General features: G+C 31.4%; 1 protein-coding gene across 1 annotated transcript; it reads right to left on the reverse strand.

Moving 5' to 3' along the window:
• Positions 1-6868: 6868 nt before the first annotated feature.
• On the reverse strand, positions 6869-17359 carry LOC133202901 (uncharacterized). The gene is made up of 7 exons (XM_061338765.1): positions 17225-17359; positions 16839-16910; positions 12108-12231; positions 11549-11643; positions 9408-9476; positions 7919-8069; positions 6869-6982 (listed from the first exon to the last, which is right to left on the reverse strand). Exons 1-7 carry the CDS (start codon positions 17357-17359, stop codon positions 6921-6923), a joined length of 708 nt encoding a protein of 235 aa, XP_061194749.1. The 3' UTR covers positions 6869-6920.
• Positions 17360-19426: the final 2067 nt, after the last annotated feature.

Raw genomic sequence — 19426 nt, forward strand, 5'->3', positions numbered from 1 at the left:
AATGAATAGTTTATATACCACTCAAAATAACTATAGAGCAGACGATGAGTAGACAGTTTATAGACAATTTATATTACCCAAAATTACTAAAGACAGGACAATGAATAGCTTTTACTACACAAAATAACTACATGTATATACAGGAAAATTATACTACTCAAATAATTACAGACTGGACAATTAATAGACAGTAATAGAGCAGAGCGACACTTAGGGATCACTTTACTAGGCGTCTGTCTGTCCGTCCGTCTGTCACACCCTATATCCTGAGAACTGTAAGAGATATGGATTTGATATTTTGCACATAGATCGCTCAGCACATTGGCTTTTTTAAAATACCATGGTTACCGATCTCATGATCTTGAAACTTGACCTTTGATCAACTTTTCAAAATAGTTCATTGTGTCGATCTACAGCTATTTTTGACATTTAAGAGGTACTGTACATTTATGCTATTTAGCATGTGCACTGTTTGAGATAAAACATCAGGAAATTTGCCAGCGTTACAATACACTTGACCTTTGACCTACTTTGAAAAAATACTACGACCGGTTTGATTTAACTTGACGTGTCTCTTTTGATTTTTAGGCATGGTTTTGATATTAGCATTTATATTTCATTTTTATGATCTCATGACACTGTACTTTGAAACTGTATGCTATACAGTGACCACACAAACTGAAATTTATATACTATGAAAATATTTCGGGATCGGTATGCCAAAAGGAACGTTAAAGACTGTTATTATTTATTTAATAAAGAAAGACTGAAATCTCTTTTGGAGGATAGTTGGATTAAACACGTATTTATATGTTTTAAAATGAAAAATAAATATTTCTAATATGTAAATTCAGTTTCATCATTCCGTGATCGGAAGGTCGTGTGTTCGAATCATGGCCGCGACTGACCTAAGTCGATAAAAAATAGATTGCAACTGTTCCTGACCTAAGTCGATAAAAAAAAATAGGTAGCAACTGTTCCTTCGCCAAGCGCTCGGCACTTTGAAGTGAAAGTTGCGGGTCCTTCGGGTGAGACCTTAACAACCGAGGCTCCGTGTCACGGTAGGCGTTGGCAAAGAACCGTCACTGCTCAGTGGCCCTGAGTGCCGAATAAAGGTCTAAATTTAAAGCCCTTTCTTTACCGGTATATGGTGACGTCTCTATGTGAGTGAAAAATTCTCAAATGGGACGTAAAACAACATACAATCAATCGATCAATTTCATTATTCACTCTAGCTTTGAAGGTTGGGGAATCATATTTCTGTTTGAATATCAGATTTTATATGATAAATGCTACTCTTTCGGTCCTAATATTTGTCCATTTTTTTCTTTGCTATTTTAAATCATGATAATGCTAGTAGAAAATAAATAACTGACCATCCTTCGATTTATTGTTATCTTTAATGATGTTATAAAGAAGGCGACACATGTGTTCCTTGAAACACTTTAGTTACTATTCAAAATAATTTTAGACAGGACAACGAATAGCCAAATGTTGATGCTACAGGGATTTCAATAATCTCATAGTCAGCATAGATTCTATGGTGGTTATAATGACCTTGTTTGCAAATACAACCTATCAATGGGTGTAGTTTGACTGACATGTTAGGCCTTTCTTTTTACATAAAATTTGATTTGATTGCTGCCTTCACCAGAGTACATACATACATACATACATACATACATATATATATATATATATATATATATATATATATATATATATATATATATATATATATATATATATATATATATATATATATATATATATATATATATATATATATATAAACCTGTTTTGAACGACATCCTGCATCGTATCTGATCGCTGAATGTTCATCCAGGTATTTGTCCAAATAACAGTCCTAAATCAATCACATGAATGCTGTTTAAATTTGCACATCCCCCTCTAATACATGTACCTCAACTCAATAAATAAACTGAAGATGATAAAAATTCATATTCTCCCATCTAATTACACACATCAAAGTCCACTGACTGCGTGCACATAAACATGTACATATAAACACCATTGGACCCTGACAGATTTAAACTTAGACAAAAAAAGATGAAAAAAAAAAATAAATAAAAATAAAAATGAAAGAAGTAAGGATAATACAAATTCGGTAACTTTTTAGTACAAAGTTAATCATTCTAAATGATGATCTTTTAAATACTAAATACAATTAATGATTTTCATTTAATTTTATGCATTATTATGAGCAAAATATTGAGTGCTGCTTCATATTATAAGCAAATATATCATAATGCTAAATTTTAACACAGGTAAGTTTAGAAACAATTAATCATCAATAGCAAACTGAGTGAAATAAAAGTTTTGTAGTCTTTCCCGATTAAAAAATCTTTCATATTTTTGTTAATGGAATATGTATATTTCATATCCATATTTTACGCCATGGAATTTCATTTTCAACAACTTTTATATTTAAGCAATGAAATATATCATAGCAAATCAAATTACAATGGCCAATTTTAAAAAGCAAACATATTAACTTAACTATAAATTTACAATAGCAATCCTTATCAACTTCAATACTTTTTTTTTTTAAATTTTGAAAAGATTTTTTTAAATTCACCTCCAGGTCACCGCAGCTGACGGTATTTAAGAAACAATCTGCAATATGTACGGCTCCATTACAATGCATGCAAATGGGTCCAGCATGAATATAACCTGTTAATTTAAGTGAAATTTAAGTCCAAACATACGCTACTTCTCATTATGATTTTGGAGCATTTCCTTCTTTTTTTCGTATGCAGAGACTTCCTTCAAAGTATCTTTAAAAACTTACCACAAAGGAGGATGCAAAACGAGGAAAGTACTTAAAAGAAAATAAAATATCATTTTTTTCAAATAATATTTTCATAAGTGAAGTACTGGGCAAGACATACGGTAGCTTATTCCAATGACGTGAATACTCACCTAATATTGCTCGCATGTCTACAAAGTAAATGTTAGCCTCATAGAGAAGGTTATAACAATTTAATTGTATTTCTGTCGTCTATCAATAACAACCTGTACGAAACACTATATGAATTATAAACAAGCTGCGGAGGAATATATCGCTATTGTGCTCGCATGTGATTCTGTCAGTTTTGTTTGTTTATTGTTTAACATCCGTCTCGAGAATTTTTCACTCATATGGAGACGCCACCACTTGCCGGTGGAGAGCTGTAAATTTTGACCTAGATACTCGGCACTCAGGGCCACTGAGCAGTTAGGGATCTTTTTTCGTGCCAGCACCTACTGCGACACGGGACATCAGTTTATACGGTCTCATCCAAAGGACCGCTCTCCACGTCCCACAGTGGGATTCGAACCCGCGACGTAAGGATCAACTTTTTACTCAGCGACTCTAAAGCGAACGCTCTAACCACTGCTCCACGCGGGCGACGATTGTGTCAGTGTGTATGGTTGTGTGAATGAACCCCTGTATTTGCTAATAGTTAGTGCGCATGCGTAAGATTGAACATTGCAAGATGCGTTCTCAATTGTAATACGAGTATAGTACGTCAAACCCAATTAAATTTCAAGATAACTGGTGAATTATTTCTAAGAATATCGGTCATAAACTCGAATTTCATGTTAAAGTTAACACTACAGAATAATAAAAAAACAAGTTTGCTTCTCGTGAAAGTGTCTATGGGGTTAGAGAAAACTTTGAGTAGTGATCCTAAATAATTCTAAAAGTATTATAGCAAGGGATGCTCTATTTGGCAGAGCTCTTGTTCAACATTATTCCTTGTAATTAAGGTTAATTAGCTTGCTGCATAAGAAATCTATAATGCTTGATCTGCCAATTTAAATTAAGACAAGAATTCTAGTTCTGGAATCTTATTTAAAAATGGAAGGATTTGGATCCCTTCAGCCTTTACAAAAGGTTGTTGTCTTTGAATGTTTATTATTCAAAAATAAACATGATTAAAGGATAAAAACAAAATACTAATCATTTTACTATTGCTCAAGAATTTGCTTAATTTGCAGATTAATTTAAAAAAAAAAACTCTACTTGTTAATCTATTAATCATGTTGCTACAAAGAAGGTGTTTTTTTTTTAAATTCCACAAAAAGCATAATAAATATGTAAATTTAACCCTAAAACAAACAATATTGAATCATGGTAAATATTGTTTATAAATAATCGATTTAAAAGTTAACACATCTATACTGAAGAATCCTCTATTCTTGTTACTGGTTGTATGGTACATGAATTTACATATTAAATAAACTGACCAGATAAACCCAGCTGATTTAGATTTCTGTAATTTGGTAATACCTACTTGTCATCATATTTCCACATTTAATTTTCAGTCGTCGACAATCTTTTATCTTTTGTGACAAATTTAAGACGTTCTGATCATGCCTTGTCGGCAGAGTTCAAAGTTTGAATGTTTATCTCATGCGAGTTATCATTTCCATCTTCGGAAAAAAAAGTTTCGTTTGAAATTGCATCATATTTTAAATTGACGCCTAAATCTCCTTTACGGCTTTTCTATCAATTGAAAGAAACGCATATATCTTAAAGTATGTGGTAGAGAAAATCCCTGATACCTCTGGTGAGATCATAAAATGAAGTGACATGTAATAGCTTTAAAATAAATATGCATTATATACTATATCATCAGCGATATCCAGTAAACAATGTAAACAAATCAGTTCTTTAAATCAGTTTATTACAGATAGCAAGAAAAAAAAGTAGTAATATCATTATAAATGTTTGCAAGCTTTTTTTCAGAATCTAGGCAAAGCGACTATAGACGTATCATTTTCATCAAATCTTATATTTGCTAGTACAGAAGATATTAAAAAAATGTAAGTTTGTAAGCTTGTAAAATATAAGTAATCACACATAACCATAAAAGGATCTGGCTGCATTACCTAATTAATTACACTCAGTTGATATGACTTCTTTCCATTAAAATTCCTCAAAATTTGATGGTTAAATTTATGTTTAAATGTTAGGTCCTTGCTTAGCGCAAAATATTGGGTCAAAAATGCTTTTCACTTAAATTTATTATTACTGCAATTTACCAAAAATTATTGTCAACAGTAAAAATATCTACATTATTTAAAAAGTCTTGTATACATCTTTAGAGACAGTGCATTTCATAAAAAATGGTCCAGCACCCATCAATCCTGGTGTAATGTATCTTGTAAAGAACATTTTTTTTTTTCAAAATTACCCCAGTGATTAAAAAATATTGATTATACAGATTCATATAGATTAAAAATGTAATAAAAACAACTTAAATGTAGCAATTGTTTGATTTTGAAACCAAGAAATCAAAGAGGTGCATACACCATTTACACTTCACGTTTTAAGACAGTTTTGAACATACTACATTTAAATTTGGAAAGTGAATATTCCTAACGTTAACTATAAAAGTTTTAAAATTAAAACTACTTGCTTAAAATAAAAATATTGGGACTAGCTTTATAGACTTGGTAGGAACACTAATTCAAACCAAATGAAAGATCCAATTTCCTGCTTCTCTATTTAGAGGTAAATTTCGCGATTGTAGGGCGTTACTTCTTTTTTCGTTGTATTGTGGGCATTGATGCGCAGTACTGCTTGCTTATTTCTTCTAAGAGTCTGCCATCCTGCTTATTTGGATGTTTATATGTTACTTTCATATTTGTAGAGAATATCTGGGTATCTGGGATAGTTCCCCCTTGCAATGGCAAGAACCCCTGTTCTCATATACACGTTATTATTAATTGTGTAGTGAAAAATACTTTTTCGTAAAAAGATAACGTCACATAAGTCTATTATATAATTTAACAAAATTGAGGTAAATAATTAAAATAAAATATATTTTGTTTTAATCAGAATTTCTCTTAAATTTTTAAGTTAAAAGTATTATACAATCAATTTTAAAACCGAGGGAGACCACTGAAAAATAATTTGATGTTTCGCTTATTTCATTAACATCGTTTATCAAAGTCAGAATTTCCAAATTCTATCATCGTTATAACGACCCTGTTTTTAAATACAGTCTATCATTGGGTCGTTTTATGTTTGACATGTTTCATGCTAATTCTTAAGTCACGGTTTTATACTTTTGACTACGGATTACACTGTCTACCTGATCAATCTTGAATGCAGTATTGTTCACGTACATTCATTTTGATGTTGTTATTCCATGGTAGAATGAAGAAACCCTTTTGATTGCTGCAGAAGTGTAGCGTTATGGTTTTATATTTTAGTCTTTAACCAGAACGCTCAGATCCCATGATGCAAATATGAAAAAAATGCAGAAAATCTTGCGCCGGTTGGGAATGTATTTCTCCACTTTCCAGCATTGGTCAATCAACTACCTTTCATTCCCTAATTCTAGACATATTCTATGACCAACCTGTATATTTTATCCACCTCCTAGCCATTTATAGTTCTCTACAGACCAATCAACTCGCTTTTTTGTTGGATGGAAGAAAATTCAAAACAAGCGAGTACACTGATCTGTAGAGACGTCTATAAAGGATTATTTGGTTGATAAAATATACAGGTTGTTCAAAGAATGTGGAATCTCGACTTAACTTCATTAAATGTAAAGATATTACGTAAAATATACTACCTATCTATCGTTTCTGTCTATCCAATACTTTAATAAATAGGGAGCGACTCCATTTTGAAAAAAAATTAACATCCTGTGATGTACATTCGAAGTGTTTTTTTCGAGCTTGACGGATAGGCCTGAAAAGATGTGATTGTGTTTATATATTTAAAATCTTTATTGTACAAAACGAAAACGAGAACGTTAGAGTACGATAGCCAATTCTTATGCATTTCTGATATGGAAATTGAAGTAACATTAAGTTTTGTACAAACAATTCATATTATTTAAATACTAGTGTTTATTTCATTCCTTATTAAAAACATTGAAAACATGGTTTTCTTTTTAACCAATGGATGATCTAGATGGAGATGCAGAACCATTGCTAAAGTCACCAATCGTCATATCTGTCAAAAAAGCAAAAAGACATTTGAGCATTTACTGATGCAAAATATAATATTCATATTTTTGTATGAGCTGTAACTCGCCTTGGCAGCATAAATGTGGTGCTTACAATTTAAAAAAAAGCCCATAGAGTTCTAAAAAAAGACAAATAAAGCTTAACAAGGCATACCTATTTGATTGTAAGCACAATGACATTGGAGATCTTGATATCATACGTAAAGTTTAAAACATAGTAAGATGTGTGTTCATTTTCAAGTTTTCCGTTATGTTTACATATGAATATCTTTTACTGGAGACATTGTGCAATTGAGAAATAAATAAATAAATAAATCAGAATTGAAATAACAAGGGAAATACGCAAGATTTCATAAATTTTATGATGATTAGAATAGTTATGAAATGATTCTCTTAGCTTTCAATTTTAAATTAAACGCTTGCTTATTGAAACAAAAAATCGTTTCCCTTTTTTGTTTTTATTCTGCGCTCTATTTCAAGGGTTAAGAACACAAATAAATACAGTCATTGCCTTCGATACACTTAGGAGTATTACAATGTGGAGTTACATCCAACACACAAAAGTGTTAAAATTCCCTAAATGATTGTCATCACGATCCAAATTTTGTGAGGAGTACAAAAAATCAGAAAGACAATGACCTTTCTTAGTGGACAATGAAAGATAAAAAGACTTATCACGATATATCAACTTTTTTTAAGGCATTCTTTTAGTAATGGGGGATAATAGTAAAATCAGTGTTTGCAATTGTATCAAAATGAGGTATATTTCAACAACTACTTTTATATGTCTTCTATGATTTTTTATAAACAAGGGAAAACGGGAAAAAACCGATGCTATTTGTTTGATTTCAAGATATTTAAAGTTCTATGAATACTTGGGACTCCTAATGCCTAGATAAAAATCTCATTGTTATACAACTTACTCTTTCTGAGTTCAAAACAGTCTGCAGCGTTACATCTATTTCCTTTACAGCACGAATCACAGATAGGTGTACCTTGGTCACCGTGAATAACTCGACCAGATCGATGAATGGTCGAGTTTTTGCTGTCATTATCTAACATAGCACGACAGACCTAACAAAATAGATGGGAATACACAAACATAAATTGTATTTGGAGTCTTTGCATTAAAAATACGTATAAAAGGACGTGAATTTAAGAACAAGATTCTGAAATAATAAGATAACAGTTCCTTGGGTTTCCCTGCTTAACTAAGATGTTTTGCCAATATTAATTATCCATTAAACTCGTATTAAGAACACTTTTCTACAATTGTGGATTTCACTGAATGTTAAAAATCAATGTGATCTTCAGTGAAGAAAAAGAAATGAATTTTCTTTTCAAGAAATTTGGGTAAAAATCTTGAATTAAACTGTATATTTAAATACCTGGATCCATTTTTTTTTCTCAGATTGAAATCATTTTGAGAAACTATTTTTTTCAAATACAGAATGTTTTCGGTTGTAATCTACTCTGCATATATAATTGATAGAATTTTGGTAAAGATTGAAGCAAAGCAAGGGTTTTGGTACTATATTTAGCTTTCTTAAATATTGGCAAGTTTTTTAATCTTAGGCAGAACACTATACTACAAAGCCAAGTCAGTTCGATAGGAAAATAATATGAATTTGCTATGTACTGTCAATCTTATGTCTCTTTATATATAAGCTTTTAGTTCATAAAAAGCACCAATCTCCCTTGCAGAGTTGTCCTTCGTTTCTCTCTCAGACACCTCTGCGATGGACTCATGTCAAGATTTTTGACATAACGTAAAAACATGACATTCCAAGGATTGTTTCAAATTAAACAAATAGTTCTAGATATACTTAGTAAATATCTACCTTAAAAGAGAAACATTAGTGCAGGCATTTAATTATAATGAATTTAAACAAATGCACTATTTCTCGTGCTGATCACTGTGATATACGCGAGCCAATGATAGAGGTGAATGTATGAGCCGATGGTAGAGTGAAAAGGCACATGCATTTTTTTTCAAATTGTATTTCTACAAAGAAATTAAATTTCAAAGTTTATAAAGCCCGACCATTTCTGTATATAATATTGTTTACATTGATTTTTTTTTCGTTTTCCAAGCTATGAAAATTGTCATGTAGACCGATTGACAAGATGATCTAAATGATTACTTACCCATCCATATGAGAACAAGAATGATTGACGGAGACTGGGCACATAATAGTGTAGCCAAAAGCATTTGCGAGCAAGGTAAATTAATTTCTTACATTACCCCCTTCACGTTACCATTCGCATTGACTTACTTTTACTTCTAAATATAATTCACAAGGGCATCTTTCATCATAGAGGCTAAAGTAAGCGTTCAGATGAACAAAATATGTTTATGAATGTACAATGTAATTATGATTTAAACCTACGTACTTAGTTTAAATAACTTACACGTTCTTCATAGCAACCAAAAACATAACGAATATTTGCCCCAACGATACGAATTCCAGTAAAACAAACCTGCAAAAATAAATATTTAGCATGCAATTGTCAAAATAAATAATGCCAATCAATCTGCTTCTATTAATTAATTCAGTAAAGTTTAGAAAGTCGAGGCGAATCGCATGACTAATCCAGCTCTTTACATGTACTATTCTTTAAGGTTGTAACTATTATCAAGTAATCAAGTAAAAATAAGTGGGGAAAAGTGCATATTTGTTGAGGAGTAAAAGAAATATTTCTGTGGATATTAAAAATTAAGTAAGTTTTGTAGTATAAATTTTTCATGATTTTCAAGTAGAATTTTTTTCATTTTAATGATTCATATTCTTCATTATTATAAGGCGTTTTTGAATTGTCTTGATCTTTCATTAAAATATAGCTTGTTAATGAAGATGTCCAAAGAGTGAAACAGTGTTTATTAAAAATTGAAAAAGAACCATTTATCTTAATATCTATGAAAATTTTCTAAATCATAACCATGGTCAGACTACTGTTTATTGTTGTATTGACCATTGAATTCTTTATCAATTCAGAGTTTTCTTTGATATTTCCTAATTCCTTTTTTGGTCTTTGAATATGAACTTTTAGCTAGGAGTCTTTTAATAAAGTGTAAATGTATTTTGTTTCTCGTCATTATAGTACAAACGACTATATTGAAAATGTCATTCACTTCTTACCACAATTTATGCCTGACATAATATAATATTTCCATACTTTGGCAAGGATTGCGGTCAAGATAAGAAGAACATTATATCTCTAAACAGCTTTGAAATTTTCTCACACAGTTCACAATAAAACACGTCAATTTGCTCGATTTGCATTAACTAGATATTGAATTGAGCTTTAGCAAAGAAATTAAAAATAAAACAAATATGTCATCGTAAGCGCCATTTTCTCTCGTTAACATCCAGTACTCATAAATAAATAAAGAGTACAGAAAACCAAGAACACGATGAATATTCGTTGTGCATAATAATGATATGCTCAACTATGTGCGCATTAAAATTGTTCGTGTAATTTTCAGTTGCCTATTTGATTTTACGTGTGTGCAATTTATACCATGTTCATTAACCATGTAAATAAAATTATTTCGTGTATTTTACGTTATATTTGTGTAAAAATCTTTTAACTATATGTCTGTGCATTTAGATCAAGCTCGTGTATACAATCGGCATATCGGAGGTCTTGAATACCTTATCCATAATGATTGATTGATGATTTTATTTTATTTTACGTTCCATTCGAGAATTTTTCACTCATATAGAGACGTAACCATATACTAGTGAAGGGCTTCAAATTTAGACCTTTACTCGACACTCAGGGCTTAGGGTCATTTAGCAGTGAGGAATCTTTATCGTGCCAACGCTTGCCGTGATACGGGGTCTCGGTTTTTAAGGTCTCATCCGAAGGACCCGCAACTTTCACTTCAAAGTGCTGAGGGCTTGGCGAAAGAACAGTTGCTTCCTATTTTTTTTTTTACCGACTTAGGTCAGTCGCGGCAGGGGTTCGAACCCATGACCCTCCGATCAAGGAGAGAGCGCTCTACCGACTAAGCTACCGTGACGGTCTCATCTCCATTATGACATAATTGTATTTTGATGGATGCGTTCCAATTCCACGAATACGCGTATGCCTCTTTTCATTCCTTCAAGGCATTATTTATAGAATGATGAATTTGAATTGATTAAAAGTTTTTTCTTAATTATATAGTTTCAGGGAAACATTTTTTTTTTACTGATATTTAGCATATTAAATGACTTGTTTATAAAAGGTCAACAAACGACATGCATATGCTTGCTAAGCGTTCAAAACTTGGTGTATTTCTTTCAAACACACTGTCTAAAATAAAATTTGCTGAACCTTCTGAGATGTATACTTACTTTTTCTTCGGGAGTTTGTACTTAATTTCATAATAACACAACATGGAAATAATAACACATATCTGGAATTGTGTTTTACTTTTTTTTTTTTTTTTTTTTTTACAGTTGTAGTTAATAAGAACAGAGGAATGTGGCAGGAAGGATATAACTTTATACAGCTCTTTAAGCTTTCATTGATTTAATTTTATTCTTGAATTTTTTTTCACTCACCTCGTTTGGAGGACAGGTAGCTACGGAAGTACATGATTGAGCGTCAGCGTGTACTCCACTACAGACCACACAAGTGGCTTGCAATTGCGGAGGGGCTTTGATAACAAAGAGATTGTATTAAAAATATATGAAGCAATATTAATACATACACTGAAAGTAAAATTAAAAAAAAGATATTCTAGGAATGTTGTTCACCAATTCTTTGTGCAATATTTGTGAGTTATGGACTTTGGTATAGGTCGATTTGTGCTTTTAAGGACCCATGTCAAGTAATATTGACCGAAGACATAGAAAGTGATAAAGACCAAACTTTCGAATTTGATATCACTTTCTATGTCTGGGGTCAATATTGCTCAACAAGGGTCCTTATAACAAAATTTTGACCTAAGATTAAGTCTATTAAAGTAATATCATATAATCACTTCAAACTTATTAGACACTGTCTTAAATGTGAAGTCGTCGGTATATCTCCGTAGAATTTTTTTTATTCCCGTAAAGATTGACTGTTGGGTTTAATAAATGAAATAAAATGATTTTGAAACTATAATAATCTACTCACTAAGATCGCACAGTTTTGCGTTGCATGGACCGTTATCGTCTGGTACATCTGTACAACATTTAGCACAATTCACTAGCCGTTTTCTTCCAGTAGTACCACTCATCATCCTCATTATTTCACACACCTTAATGGAAAATTACTTTATTTAATTTTAGTTAAAATAACTGATTTGAACTGCTACAGATTCATATATGTAAGTAAATGTACCTCAAGAATGCAGAACTAATTGTAGTGACGTGTACAAACTTATTTTACTGTAGCCTTTCATGATTCCAAAGTTCAAATATCGAAATTTCAATAAATTCCAGCTTCTTTCCTTCGTGTAAATTTAAACGATGGTTAACTATTTTATTGATCATCTTCAGAAGTAGAAGTCATGGGAAACTATTGATAATTCTTTTGAAAACGTTGATTGAAAAAAAAAATCCATCATATCCTGATGTTGAGCAAGATTAATTCACTTTTTGGTATTTGAATTTCCTTACAATCCCTTAACATCTTTTTGAAATATCGGAAAGACATGCAAACAGTCATACATTTACAAAAGTAAAATATCAATAAATTAAGTACGAGGGGTGATCAAAAAGTTCGCGAACTATCTCTATATTTAAAAAATCACAATTCAGATCAGAATGAAATTTGGCACACATATAGTCAAACACATGTTCTATAAATAGCAGATGTTAAATAATGTTTTGCTCCGTGTTTATGACGTCACAATGTTAAAATGACGTCAGTATGTAGGTCACTTGTGACAAAAAATGGTTGACTCGGTCGTACTCGAGCAATGAACGGCTGTAAAGTTTAACGTATATCTCGGAAATTCCTTTGTGGTAGAATATGATAATTTGTACAAGGTTTATGAAGACAAAATACTTACCAGAAGTTCAATTATTAATTGGATCAAATGTTTTAGTGAAGGCAGGGAGATGATTAAAAATTATGTTTATTCTGTTGCCTAGCAAAAGCAAGCCGGTTAAAAGATGTGTCCTTAAATGAGCATTTTGTTTTGAAAGGTCGCCAAGTTACAGTAAGAAAAATAGTTGAATATCTGAGCAATAATATAATTATCAAATCCCTAAAATATCGTTTACTTTAGACTTTAAACAAATGAGATATGAAAAAAAGAAGGCGCCCATACATTTTTCACATTGGATAAACGACGCTCCCGAGACAGAGAACTCGGGTTGTGATGGCCACCATGCTAATTCTGGTAAGGGATATCCTTATTCACCCATCCTATTGCCGAGATTTGGCCATTTCTGACAGATGGTCTGTGCTTGTTATAAAAGATTACTTGCATGGTAAGAAATATAAGACTCGGAAAAATCTCTCAGCTTCTGTGAACAGATCGCTACGAAGCATGTCACGTGACCGCCTGATCACGTGATTCGTGCATGGGCAGAACAATGTCAGATGTGCATTAAAATCGCAGAGGACCACTTTAAAAAATAATGAACACTGAAACCTCATTTTATATCTTTTAAGGAAGTAATTCAATTAATTCGCGAACTTTTTGATCACCCATCGTATGGACATATTGTTACGTCCTCCAACGAAGTTAGATAGAGTATCTTTTTCCACACATTATTGTATGTTTTGGTCTACAAGTTCAATTGATTTTACGCACTAATTTTGCTCTATGACGAAATGTTGAAAAAGGGTGTTGCAGAAACTCGCGATTATTCCCTAAAGAAGGACATTTAAATACCCACGACGCATGAAGAGTTATCTCTAAATATAGATAATGGTACGTAGATGACATTTTTTATACGGCGGGTATGTCCAGCTTGTTATAACAAAACATTTCATATTTTACGTTTATTTCATGCATAATTTTTCCTGTCTTGTTGATTTATCCGACTTAAAATAAATATTATCCTATCCTATAGACTGGCGACTTGATAGTAAACTTCTTTTCACATCTATGGTCATTGTCGCCATATTGCACGAGAAAAGTTAGAACGATAAAAAGCACAATTAATGAAGTGCATCTCGCACTTCATTTTGAGTGATGTGCTGTAGACACCATTCGTTAATATTTTTTAATATATATATAAATGTGTCCAATAATCACGCTGTTGATGCAATATCCAAAAAATTCCATTGAGTCATTTCAGTTTAGTTGTTTCAAGTCAAATCCGAGCAACTAATTAACAGAACATTAATGAAACGAAATGAGTATGAAAAAATTCAATTATTTAAAATGATAGTACTTTATTTTTTAAGACATCGCCACTAAATGTAGTCTTATTTGTTTTAGATCACAATATCAAGGAAAACAACTTAATTCTGCATGCATTTAAAATATAACCCATCAACTTTCTGACATTCTCTCCCCCTCTCTTTCCCTCTCAAGAGAGTTGTTACATTGTACTTCCATTATTTAAGAAAAAAATATATGTATATACCAGCCATTCCAGAATTCGAACCCATCCCCAGGTAAAAGAATCTGCACAAAGAGTCCACACGCTTTACCCCTAGACCAGCTCCGACACTGACGTATCCTGTGCTATTTTATGTGCACATTTTCCATTTCGGATGGATAATAATTTTTATTCGATTTTTGTGATTTTCAAAAATATGCCTCTTTGAAACAAAAATCGGAAATGGCAGTTCTGAAGAAAAGTCCTGTCTCTTTATGCTTATATCAAATTCATTCTGTTTCAAGGAGGCAATTTTTCAGAACAATGGGGATTCCCTATTTGAAAATCAGAAAACTTGACTTATTTTGCTATGTGGCTAATTTACACTTCATTTAATGGCAAATTGGTAGTCGATATGCAGTTTCTTAATATTGTTCTACATTGTGCTGTATATAATGTTGTATTTGAAAAAAAATAAGACAGTTTTCTGTTACTTGAAATTTTTCTTTTAAACTGCTACAACTTTAGGGAAGATAACAAAAGAACTGCAACACCCTCTTTTGTGTTCGGATGTTAAGGATATGGATTAGGATAGTCATTCGCTATGATAAATTGATAAACATGCTTCTAGATGAGTCTTTTCATTGTGTGCATGCGCCAAAGTAATTTTTTATCGAGCCACTGTAGAATATTTAGCGTCACAATAATTAATTGAACCACAACGAGATCCGCACAGATCAGGAAAATAAATTCTCTCTAACTGAACCCAAAAATAAAGGAAAATATATTGTTTTGTTTCCAATGCTAAATAGTTAATAACAGCTAAGTTTGGTCTAAAAATATGGCTTGAATGATCAATAATCTTGACCCTTGCTGGATTTTACGCATGGATTAACATGGACAAAACGTTTGTTTTCTCAATTCCATATGATTGCTCATGGGACGTTTGTTTTCTCAATTCCATATGAGTGCTCATGGAATTTTTCATAACCATTTATTTATCATCTTTTTCACCTTTAGAACCACGATCCAAATTTTTTGGCACTGTGAGCTGATTGTCATACCATAATGATGTATTGTTGTAATGTTTAAAAGTTAAAGACAAATCCCTTATAAACAACACTTTAAGATTCTGAGGTGGTTTTGTTTTAATTCAAAATACATAATTGTATGTGTGGTTCAGGGTTAATTGTTCTTTCTTTTATATTATACATGCATTACTTTCTTTTACACTATGATTGATCATTTTTAGTATTATAATTTATCTTCAATTCGCGAAATTAGTGATTAAAATTAGTTATGCTTTCCCCATTTTTAAATAAAGGGAAATTTACTCCATCGTAAATTTGGTTCCGAAAGGACCGCGAATCTTAATGTTTTTTATACACTCTGTGGAACAATAAAACTTCAAATGATTGAGAACTCTTAGTAAAGGTCAATCACAGGACATAAACTTAACAAGAGATGTTTGTGAAACACTTATAACCCTCCCCCCCCCCCAAAATAACTGGATTTTTTTTAAGTCCAAGGGGCATACCACTTTCAAAAATTGCTCGATCGTATCCAAAACAGGTCTTGACCTAGATATTCTTATGATAAATCTGTATACCAAATTTCATTTCAGTATGTGCAACCTCTGCAAAGAAAATGAACGGAAACTGCAACTTTTCTAAGTCCAAGAGGCATAACTTTGTCAAAAATCGCTCGATCGTACCCAAAACACAACTTGACCTAGATATTCTCATGATAAATCTATACACCAAATTTTATTTCAGTATATGCAAACTCTGCAAAGAAAATGAAAGGAAACTGTTGATGGACCGACCGACGGACAGACAGACAGCTGCAAAGCAATATGCCCTCCATTCTTCGAAGGAGGCATAATTATTATATCATCGGAATATATTATTAGAAGAGATGCTGTTGATGTTAAAGTCTCTAAAAAGTTGCAGTGTAAGGATAAACAAATTTATTAATTGTTGGAGCCTATCATTATAAAATACTAATAATTTAAAGAATTGTGTTGACTTAATTATGTGACTAAATTTCTTCTTATAGAAAACTTCACCTTTATTACCCACAAAATCCACGAATATTGAACCCCCATAAATTACAATGATTTCATTGTAATCTTACTTTTATTAATAAAAACTTCAAAATTGTGTAAAATGAGTGTTTTCGATAAAATTATAAAAAAAATTGACATTAAGCTAAATATAAAAACACCTACGCTGATTTTTGCCTTTAATCAAATTTGAAATTGACACAACAGCAGACGGAAGTGGGCGATCAAACTAAACAATATAAACCTTGTTTCCCTACAGAGAAGGTCATATATTGGTTTAACGTTTTGGTATATACTAACCGCATGTGAACGGCATCCCGAATTATACCTGATGCTAAGGTCTTCTCCTGTACTTTTCTCCAAATAACATTCCTACAAGGAATAAATACGTCATGGTGAACATTATCTTAATTTTTTTTTTCTTTTCGTTTTCTCTTTCAAAGAAGACGTCAACAATTTTTACAAGGAAAGACTCATTTTAAATCATGGCTCTGATGTTGTTGAAAGTACATCTCCGGTGCAGAAGGCCTGTTTTCATCTTGAAATACCATTGAACTATCCTTATATGCAGGCTTGGTCATACAAAAAAAGGTTCAGCATATATTGTAATACCTCCGCGGTAAAATTCATGATAGGATTTCATAATTATTAGGCTTTCATAACATTGATGCTCCTTTGAATCTTACCTCATTGTCACCACAAACAGCCAAATTTGTAAAACAATCTGTTATATCTGCAGCATCAGTACATCGCATACAGGTTGGTCCAGCACGAATCAATCCTAACAAAAATGATAAAATAAAACAAAGTTTCATATTCATGGTCCAAACCTTTTTGACCATGCAGATTTCTATACGTTTGAAAGGGTAATCAATATAATGTAAATGTAGCAATGGTTTTATTCTTAAAGGACTGAATAATATATAAAATGTACTTTATCCTCAACAAGGTATATTGATTCATTCTGTAATCTGTAAGAATTTGTTTAAATATACTTTGTAAACTAAACAATCAATACATAAACAATATCATAAGATACTATATATTTTTAGGTTTATTTACCATATACGGATATGCTGATGAATACAACTGAAAGAAAAATGATCAAGATGGATAATAATTCAATGAAATTCTATTCTGTTTTATATGGGGATTAACGGCTGCAAAATTGCAGATAGCGCGCAATCGGGTTACGTTATCTTTTATCTGTAATGATTGCTACCGTTAATCCTGTTATTACTTAACAAGGAGAGATATAGAGGATATTCAATATTTTGTAGTTGGATATGAAATCTATTTCACGAGTGGGACAGGATTTTTTAAAATAATTTTACGAGTGCGAAGCATGAGTGAAAATATTAAAAAATTCTGTCTCACGAGTGAAATAAATTCCATATCCAACTACAAACATTGAATTTTCTGTTTATTGCATTTTCTTTGATTTTCCTTTTGCCTCTGTCTTTTCTTAGCACAGTTTCATAGTCTGTGACGTCATGGTTGAGCAGTTGAGACGTCATAGCTTAGCAGTTGTTTGAGATTGTTACATTGTAACATGGATTTTAGTAACATATAGTGGAAGAAATCGGAAGTTTGAAATTTAGTCTCTATCAAGATGGTTTGGTTACTCTATCTAATTACAGGCCAGATTTTTTTTACTTCTTTTGATATCCTTTCGCACTGTGACAGAATATCATTTTGGTATCCTTTCATACAATGAGAAAATATCATTTGTATTCAATAAATATATTTCACTGTTGTAAACATAATAAAATTTGTTACTTTTATTTATAAATTGTATCTGTGGTAATTATTCATGTAAAGTTGATAAAGTACATGTACTATTACTTTTCATTATTGAAAAAGCAATTAAAAAGTTGACGTATGACACTTCTTAAAAGACATTTTATACAGATGACCAAAAAAAAAAAAAAAAAAAACAAAAAACAAAAAACAAAAAAAAAACAAAAAAAACAAAAACAAAAACAAAAACAAAACAAAACAAAACAAAAACAAACAAAAACAAAAACAAACAAACCAAACCAAAAAAAAAAGAACAAAACAAAGAAAAACAAAATAAATCAAAAAAACCAATTCAAAGCAAAAAACAAAAAAACAAAAACAAAACAAAAAAAAAAACAAAAAACAAAAAACAAAACAAACAAAAAAAAAAAAAAAAAAAAAAAACCAGAAAACAAAACAAAAACAAAACAAAGCAAAGCAAAAAAAAAAAGTTCTATATCTAATTTACTCTGAAAAAGAGTTTGTTTATTGATTTGTAGTCAGGAATTGGATTTTTTTAAAAGAAAATAAAGGGGATCATATTCAGTGGACGTAAATTTATAGAGAAAATAGATCAAAATATGAACTTGACATCACAAAATTTATATTTAATTATAAAAAGTACTCACATAGTAATGTTGTTTTCATGCCTTTAATAAAAGGTTGATAAAAATATTTGATCATGTTTATCGAACATCACTCCTAATGTAAACTATGAAAGTAACATTCGTATGTTTGTTTTAAAATACCAAGAGAACCATGGGCCACAGCGCTCACCTGAGACAATTTAGCTTATTGCCCTTCATAGTACTTTGGGAAAAAATATTATTATATTTATATATCACAAGGGCAATTATTTCAACAAATATGCATTAGGATGTTTGCACATTATACGAGAAAATGTTGCATTGTCATTTTGAAAAGATGATCGCACAAAACTAACAAATCTTTAAAATACCACAAAATGCAATTATCTGCGATTTTAAACTGTAAAAGAGCATTAAATTACATCAAAACGTACTATAACACGTTGTCGTTAGTTAAATCCCACATATGTCACTGCTCGTGATGCACTTGTCGATGTGATGTCCTTTCGTAAAACTTGACGC

This window comes from Saccostrea echinata, unplaced genomic scaffold (assembly GCF_033153115.1).
Source record: "Saccostrea echinata isolate AGI-Se365-2 ecotype Australia unplaced genomic scaffold, CSIRO_AGI_Sech_v1 ptg000047l, whole genome shotgun sequence".
NCBI lineage: Eukaryota > Metazoa > Mollusca > Bivalvia > Ostreida > Ostreidae > Saccostrea > Saccostrea echinata.